The following is a 9,429-nucleotide window of genomic DNA, read 5'->3' as shown; positions in this document are numbered from 1 at the left end:
TGGCGGACTAGCGTTCCATAAGAATCTGAGCACAGCCAAAATGATATTAGGCGACAGAAAACTTGGCGCCAACTTTCTCTTGGCCAATAGGAGGCGGGCTTTCGCCCACGGACTAGCTGGTACGGCAGCCGAGGAGGACACTCTTCACAGAACACTTATGTTCGCCCTGGAGGAACTGATGCGTGGCTGCTGTCCGCGGAGTCGGAGGTGGGTGACGGGCTGAGGACTGTGGGGTGGGGGGAGGGGTTATTCCCCGGTGGGTGGGGGGCTCAGGGTTTAGTGGGAGGGGTCAGTGAAGGAGGGCAGCTGGTGTCCTGTTCTGTATGAATGGACCATGCTGGTGGTGACGTCACCCATTAACCCCCTTCAAAACATTGACAATGGAGGATATGCCTTCTTCAATGGAGACTCCTTTATTGTGGAGGTGGCTCAGGATATGATGCCAGCTAGAATGCAATCTGAACTCTATGGGCATAATTGCAGCTCTGCCGTTATTAATACATCATGAATTGTATTTTCTACATCCAAGCAGTGTGAGCGCCTGGATTTTACCAATCATCAGCCTATTGCAGTCCTGCTTTAACCCCTTCCTGCCAGCCCTTTAACTGAGGAAGCCACGAGCAGGCTTTCCAATCGTGTGATTGGCTGTTGCAGTGAGGAAGCCTGTCCCTGATGGTAAATAGTGACTGGGAGCTATTGGTGACAGCGCTGTCACTGTGGCGCAAACACTGGTTGAGCCTGCTCTCAGCACTAGAGCTGCACGATTCTGGCGAAAACGAGAATCTCAATTTTTTTTTCTTAGAATAAAGATCACGATCCTCGTGGCGCAACTCAATCTTTCACTTTATACCAAAAAAATGTACTGTTTCGTTTTTTTTTTCTAAATTCATTGAAGTGTATTTTTTCCCCAAAAAAATCGCATTTGAAAGACCGCTGCGCAAATAAAGTGTGACATAAAATATTGTAACAATCGCTATTTGATTCCCTAGGGTCTCTGCTAATATATATATATACCTTGGATTGCGAGCTTAATTCGTTCCAGAAACATGCTTGAAATCCAAAGCACTTGTATATCAAAGCATATTTTTTACAGGGTATAAAAGAGAAGAGAGATGCCTTTAAGTGTAGCAATAAGTTGCTAAATGTGGTACCTTCATTAAATGTAACCATATTGCTACACTTAGAGGCGCCTCTCTTCTTTTTTATACTCAGTTGTGACTCTTATATCAAGACATCGCTTGTATGTCAAGGCAAAATTTATTAAAACATTTTGTTAGTCAAGCAAAACGCTCTCAAACCAAGTTACAGTAAAACCTTGGTTTGAGAGCGTTTTGCAATACAAGCAAAATTTTTTAATAAATTTTGCCTTGATATACAAGCGATGTCTTGATATAAGAGTAGCGTCATGTCACAACTGAATATAAAAGAGAAGAGAGGAGCCTCTAAGTGTAGCAATATGGTTACATTTAATGAAGGTACAACAGTTAGCAACTTATTGCTACACTTAGAGGTGCCTCTCTTCTCTTTTATACCCTGTAAAAAAAATATGCTTTGATATACAAGTGCTTTGGATTACAAGCATGTTTCTGGAATGAATTCTGCAAACCAAGGTTCTACTGTACTCTCATACCAAGGTTGTTTGGGGGTTCCAAGTAATTTTCTAGCAAAAAATACTGTTTTTAACTTTGTAACAAACAAGTGTCAGAAAAAGGTTTAGGGGCAGATCCACAAAAGAATTACGCCGGCGTATCTATTGATTTCGCCGGCGTAATTTAAAATTTCCTGCGTCGTATCTTTGTTTTGTATCTTCAAAACAAGATACGACGGCATCTCGGGTCGATCTGACAGGCGTACGTCTTAGTACGCCGTTAGATCTAAGATGCAATTTTTCCGCGGCCGATAGGTGGCGTTTCCGTCGAATTCCGCGTCGAGTATGCAAATTAGCTAGTTACGGCGATCCACGAACGTACGTCCGGCCGGCGCATTTTTTTACGTCGTTTGCGTTCGGCTTTTTCCGGCGTATATTTAAAGCTTAAATGTTAAGTATGACCGTCGTTCCCGCGTAGAAATTTGAAATTTTTACGTCGTTTGCGTAAGTCGTTCGCGAATAGGGATTTGCGTAGAATGACGTTACCGTCGGAAGCATTGGCTTGTTCCGGGTTAATTTCGAGCATGCGCACTGGGATACCCCCACGGACGGCGCATGAGCAGTTAAAAAAAAACGTTGTTTACGTTGGGTCACGACGTATTTACATAAAACACGCCCCCATCACAGAGATTTGAATGCCGCGCCATTACGCCGCCAAAGATACACTACGCCGCCGTAACTTACGGCGCGGATTCTTTGTGGATTTGAAACAAAAAAGTAAGTTACGGCGGCGTAGTGTATCTTAGATACGCTACGCCTGACGCAAAATTACACCGATGTACGTGGATCTGCCCCTTAGTCTTTAAGTGGTACAGAAGTTCTTCCCTTTTGATCTAAGAACAAAAAGTTACAATGTTTAGGCTTCATTTCCATGGACGTTTTTACAGCCACTTTTCTGAGCGTTTTTTGCAGCTTAAAAACAGCTCTCCATGTTAGTCTATGGCCTCATGCCCACCATGAAGTTTTTGAGCTGTAGATGGCTGAACCGTTTTTAAGCTGCAAAAAAAAACCAGGACCAGTGCGTTCTGAGGCTCCAGAGTAGAGCTGTAAAAACGCCAGACGTTAAATGCTCAAAAACGCTACCGCTCCAAATTAAATAAATAACATGGACAGGCATTTTTAAGCTGTTGTGAAAATCTTGGCAGACTGCCCAGTTTTTTTCTTTTGACAGCTGTCAGCTGAGTGAGTAGAGAACTCTCTACACTTGTTACATGAATGAATTCGGAAATTCTGCATAGAGATCGTACGAGGGGTTGAATCGAGATCACAATTTTTTAACGATTAATTGTGCAGCTCTGCCCAGCACAGATCAATATTTGGTTTACAACCACTTTAAAAGAGACATATAGGGTTTTATTTTTTCAGTTTCATACTCACCTCGGCGGATGCTGCATCTGTCCCCCGGCACCTCTAATGCCCCGCACACACGCTCGGGATTTCCGACGGGAAAAAAAAGAGCTGGTTCTCTTTTTTTTTTGCCGGCGGGTTTGTCAGTTTTCCTGTCAGAAAAACTGCGAGGGAGCATACACACAGCCGGGACTCCTGGCCAAAAGCTCTCCTCGTTGTTTTCCCGTCAGAAAACCCGGTCGTGTGTACGAGGCATAATACTGAGAACTAGGGCTGCAACTAACGATTATTTTCATAATCAATTATTTGGCGGATTATTGTTTCGATTAATTGACTAAACGGATAATCTTAAAAAAAAATGTGGTATACAATTTAGTTAATATGTAAATTAAAAAAAAGGCAATTTATTCTTAAATATCCATATGCAGTGGTAAATATAAATAACCAACTACAGTATAGTAATTGTAATGCCTTCTATCACCTCCACTTTCTCTGGGTTCAGATGCTGACCTTCCCTGCACAGAGTCTTTAACTACTTGCCGACCAGCCGCCGCAGTTATACGGCGGCAGGTCGGCTCTGCTGGGCGAGAGCACGTAGCTATAAATCATCTCGCCGAGCAGCCAGTAGGGGCCCGGTGCGATCGCTCCTGACTCCCACGCGTGTGCCCGGTGTGATCGCTCCTGACTCCCACGCGTGTGCCCGGGGCAACCGCGGTCGCTCGTACACACACAGCTCTTGGTCCTGTCAGGGGAGAAATGCCTGACCGTCTGTTCATACAATGTATGGACAGCGATCAGTCATTTCCCCTAGTGAGTCCACCCCCCCTACAGTTAGAACACACCCAGGGAACATGCTTAACCCCTTCCCCGCCCCCTAGTGTTAACCCCTTCCCTGCCAGTGGTATTTTTATAGTAATCAATGCATTTTTATAGCACTGATCGCTATAAAAATGACAGTGGCCCCAAAAATGTGTCAAAAGTGTCCAAAATGTCCGCCATATTGTCGCAGTACCGAAAAAAAAATCGCTGATCGCCGCAATTACTAGTAGAAAAAAAAATATTAATAAAAATGTCATAAAACTACCCCCTATTTTGTAAACGCTATAACTTTTGCGCAAACCAATCAATAAACGCTTATTGAGATTTTTTTTTTTTTTACGAAAAATATGTAGAAGAATACATATCAGCCTAAACTGAGGGGAAAAAAAATTATATATATTTTTGGGGGATATTTATTATGGTAAAAAGTAAAAAATATATATTTTTTTCAAAATTGTCGCTCTATTTTTGTTTATAGCGCAAAAAAAAAAACGCAGAGGTGATCAAATACCACCAAAAGAAAGCTCTATTTGTGGGGAAAAAAGAACGCCAATTTTGTTTGGGAGCCACGTCGCACGACCGCGCAATTGTCAGTTAAAGCGACGCAGTGTAGAATCGCAAAAAGTGCTCTGGTCTTTGACCAGCAATATGGTCCGGGGCTTAAGTGGTTAAAGTGATTTTTTTTTTTGATTTTTTTTTTTTTTTTAAACACACTTGTTATACTTGCCTGCTCTGTGTAATGATTTTGGACAGAGCAGCCCAGATCCTCCACTTCTGGGGTCCCTCACCGATGCTTCTGGCTCCTCCTGCCTTCAGAGTGCTTCAATAGCAAGCTGCAAAGTATAGTATAGAGCGCCCGCTATAGCAAGGTTTAAAAAAAAAAAAAATCTGCCTTTAGAACCACTCACTTCCTGCCCAGGACTACATGTCCCATGAGGCATTGCTCCTCACACTTGCACATTCACAAATTCTCAGGCACTTAATGACATGTATGGATGGTGTACTAAGCTGTATGTGTGCTGCACTGTATTTCCTGATATGTAAACAAATAATGCATTCTATATGCAGGCCAACTAATCAACTGGCCAATTAATCGATTATGAAAATAGTTGACAACTATTTTCATAATCGATTAGTTGTTTTAGCCCTACTGAGAACCGAGCGATCGAACATTGCTGATGGCTCGGTTCTCACAGCTTCCCGAGCAGAGAGCTCTCATTGGAGCGCTTAGCTGTGGAGGGGGTGGGGAGCGGCTGTCTCAGGCTATCAGCGGCTCACGTAGGCCACTTTCACACAATCGGCCTGCAAAGATCCACCTTTTTTTCAGGCAGGCCACCCGTTGACTTGTATGGGCAGGCAGATGTCAGCAGACATGTGTCTGCTGACACCCGCCTGCCATCCGATAAGATCCGCTAAAAACAAACAAATGGCGATAGGTTCACCATCCGTCCAGTGGATCGGATCAGATGCGAACGGACAGGCTGTCCATTTTCATCCAATCTCCCCAAAGAGGACAGCGGAGCTCTGACAGGTCCTTTCCTGAACAGTGAGCAGAGACGGACCTGTCCTCTGCCGGCTCAGCGGGGATCAACGGAGCGATTTCCCCGCTGAGCTAGCGGTGTCCGCTAAGCGGATCCACCCCGTGTGAAAGGGGCCTAAAAGGATGAGATGGGTGTCAGTCCGGGCATCTGGCGGATCCAGACTCCCATTGTTGGGATGACACAGTGCCCGGACTGATAACCGTGATGTCAGCAGAGAGTGGACTTCAGCTCTCTGCTGAAAATGTGGATTTGGTAAATCTGAAGACAAAAATCTGCAGAAAATCGAATAGTGTGTATGTTTGGTGCGGTGTATGTTTTTCAATTTCCTTCCTATTTACCTTCACCTATGTAGTGCAAAGGCCTGCCTGATGCATTCAATTTGTTTAGGTTTGACCTCATATTATAATGGTTTTGATAAATCTAAAGGAAAAAATCTAAAGAAAATTGTATAGTGTGTAAGACTGTCGGTGTGTAGGGGAGAAGAGTCTGCAAGGAGCAGCTTGGAGGAGCCTGCGGGTGAGGAGGGTCGGGTAAATAAAACTGCAGTACCCAATGCCCCCCTTAAGCATAAACAAGCAGTTAAACCTTGCAGTGCAGTTTTATGGGTGATTCATTTGTAATCTGTCTGGAGTTCTACTGCTTCCTATAAAAGTAAATGAAAATGCTTTGCAAAGGGAAAAAGAGCACTTCTTTCTTACTTTACTCTATATGACCTAAAACATGGGGCTTCTAAGGAGAATATACTATATATTTGTCATGCTGGTAACGCCCTGATTGTTTACTGTTACCTTAGGTGTGATCACAGCCATGTCTCATCTGTATGATGATTCCAATTTCTGAGGGTTGCACCTAGATTGTAGCATTTATTGCTGTAAATGAAGGGTGTTCACGTTATGATGCACGCAGCAATGTGTGGTCATGTGGTTTCAAAAGCAGCAATTTAAAAAAATTCCCATTTAGGCTCCATTCACACTTGTGCGACTTTGAACATCAAAGTCGCATGTCAAGTTGTTCCCCGTGTTTTCCAATGATAACCATTCATATATGTACACCTTAAAGTTGTTCATGCACTACTTTGGTCCGACTTTCATGCAGGGCCATAGATATCAATGTTAACCGTCAAAAGTTACAAGAAAGTCATACCTGAATGTTTTACAGTGCAAGTGTTGTGCAACAGTTGTCTTTTATCACTGGTCAAAGCCAAAGTCGTATCCAAGTTGCAGCCATCCAAAGTTGCATCATAGTTGCACTCCAAAGTCAGCACAAGTGTGAAGGCACTTACGCACCTTCCTGCCCAAGCCAATTTTCAGCTTTCAGCGCTGTTGCTGTTTAAATGACAATTGCGCGGTCATGCTACACTGTACCCAAACTAAATTTTTATCATTTTGTTCCCACAAATAGAGCTTTCTTTTTGTGGTAGTAGATCAACTCTGCGTTTTTTTTTTTTTTTTTGCCAAACAAATAAAAAAAGACCAAAAATTTTGAAAAAAAAAAAGTTTTTATTTGTTTTTGTTATAAATAAGTATGTTTTCTCCTTCACTGATAAGGCGGCACAGATAAGGTGGCACCAATGAGATGGCACTCATAGGTGGCACTGATGGGCACTCATAGGTGGCACTGATGGGCACTCATAGGTGGCACTGATGGGTACTTATGGGTGGCACTGATAGACGACACTGCTGGGCACTGATAGACAGCACTAAAAGGTGGCACTGATGGGCATTGATGGGCACTGATAGATTTCATTGATGGGCATTGCTGCTGGCACTGGCAGGCATTTTTCATGGTCACTAATTGGCAGCTGCCTGCTCATTTATTGTCAGCTGCTTGGGCACTGATTGGCATTTCCCTGGTGGTCTAGGGTGGCATACCTGGTGGTCCAGTGGGGTGGCCGTCCCTGGTTTTCCTAGCGGCGTCCTGGGCGGGCATCTGAGGGGGGGGGTTGCGCTGATAAAAAATTTGCAGTAAGTATATCACATTGGAAACATTTCCCTTCAGGGGTATATTTATAAAAATACAATTCTGTGTGAATACCTCCGCATTGCACAGCATCACAAATAATCCTCGTATCTGAGGAAACAGTGGAGCTGTGAAACGCGTCATCCTATTGGCTGGCCCGGCAGCTCCCCACGTCACTTCCGGTGCGACGACGGCACGCTGCGTTCCACGCTGACATGCACGCCGTTTCAAGCAGCGCATCCTGGTTCCCTGCTCTCCCGTGGCTTGTCAAGGCTTCTGAGGTACTGGACCGTTGGAACTTCTACCGCTCCTGTGACATCAAGCGCCCCCACGCTCCTGTGTTAGCGCATTGAGACCCATGAACTGCTGACCACCCCAGTGACTTCGGGTCGGCCACCATTATCTACATGCCCTTCCTATTTGTAATGCTTGTGAGTAGTCACTTGGCTGTTCGTTTTATGTCATTCCTTATTAAATTTCATGCTTACTGCACTTAGATGGGCGCATCTCACTTTCTTTCATAAATATTTTCCAGCGCCTGCTTCTGCTATAGGGTTGCTGCCGCTAGTGCTGGTATATATGTTTTGTATTTTAAATTGGACTTTTATTGGACTATTGACCAAACCCTTTGCATTTTTATGGACCATATGCTATTTTACCATTGATCATTATTAGATACACTGATAATCGTGCGCCATCTACCACATTTTTTACATGGAAATGTGATCACCCTGCCGCTTACCCAAAATACAGGTGCTCCTCCTTGGAGCAAGCTGTTGGATTTTGAATGTAGCACATCTGTGGGTGGCTCTGTCCACACTGCCGCATCATCCATTCTCAGAGATCTGTTTGTGGAAAGAATACAAGACCCATCTGCCTCTGCAGCAGGGGGACCGGCAGATCTCAGTGGAGTACAAATGTAATGATGTCACCACACTTGTATACCATTGCTTACTACTTCCAGCTCCAGGTCTCTGTACAGACCTAGGGCTGGGATGTAATAAATACATTGTTTTTTCTTTCAGTGTGTCTGCATTTATGACATTTTTGTGAAAGGTGGACTATGCCTTTAAGTTAGGGTCGCACCAATACCGTTTTTTTTACCGGCGAGTACGGATACGTTCGGTCTAGTACTCGCCGATACCGAGTACCAATACATTTGTGTGTGAACCCAGGCCGAAGTCACTTTGACAAGCCTGGGTTCACACAGAAGCAGTGGGGCAACCACATGCGATTCGGACAGGATTTCGCACTGCATTCCTGTTCAAACCACATGCAATTCTTTGCAGTGTGATTGGAACCCATTCATTTTGTATGGGCTAAAATCACACTTCAAAGGTATCGGTTTTAGTTATTGGAGCATTTGCACGAGTACAAGTATGCAATGCAAATGCTCAGTACCAGCACCAATAATGGAATAGGTGCAACCCTACTTTAAGTTAAAGCAAACTTACAGATATGTGTGTGTGTGCCAAAGACTCATTTAGAATAAAAACCCCAACCGTCATTTTTGGATTGTGCAAATTAACATTACAGTATCATTATTTGCAGGAAAATCACCTAAAATATTGTAGTGTGTATGCTCCCAGTGATTATTATTTTGTGCTCAAGTCCAAGTTTTAACAGGACCATCGATGGATATTATTAAGGCTCTGTTCACACTTGTGCGACTCCAAAGTCACATGATTTTCAGTATGACTTTGGAGTGCGACTTTGATGCAACTTTACACTTTCTGTCTCATCAAAGTAGTGCTGGAACATTTTCAAAGTTGCTGCAATTTTAAGTCGCATAGATCCGAACGGGTGCCATTGAGAACAATAGGCTACGACTTGCCATGTGACTTTATGTGTCCAAAGTCACTTAGCCCTGGTTCACACCAGTGCGGCTTTGAAATCGCGCTAATTCAGCTTGATTTCAAAGCTGCACATCTTTGCGATTTGCACTGCCAATTTCATTGTGGCTTGTGACTTTGTTTTACAGAAGTCTATGCAAGTCGCAATGAAGTTGGTAAAAGGTAGTGCAGGAACCTTTTTCATAATCACTGTGACATGAGTTGCAATGGGGTGAAATTTTTTATGCGATTTGCAACTATCAAAGTCACACCGCTGTGAATG

The 9,429-nt window shown here is 43.7% G+C and overlaps 1 protein-coding gene across 1 annotated transcript in view; it reads left to right on the top strand.

Annotated features, from left to right (window-relative positions):
* Nucleotides 1–25: 25 nt before the first annotated feature.
* Nucleotides 26–9,429, top strand: part of ABHD12 (abhydrolase domain containing 12, lysophospholipase) — a 158,918-nt gene continuing 149,514 nt past the window's right edge. Inside the window, exon 1 of the mRNA XM_040351029.1 lies at nucleotides 26–207. Coding sequence (XP_040206963.1) covers nucleotides 41–207 — 167 coding nt within the window. The 5' untranslated portion in view covers nucleotides 26–40. The remainder of the gene's footprint in view (nucleotides 208–9,429) is intronic.

Source organism: Rana temporaria, chromosome 4, assembly GCF_905171775.1.
Source record: "Rana temporaria chromosome 4, aRanTem1.1, whole genome shotgun sequence".
Taxonomy (NCBI): Eukaryota; Metazoa; Chordata; class Amphibia; order Anura; family Ranidae; genus Rana; species Rana temporaria.
Note: the sequence above shows the minus strand (reverse complement) of the source record. Positions and strands in the feature narration are given on the sequence as shown.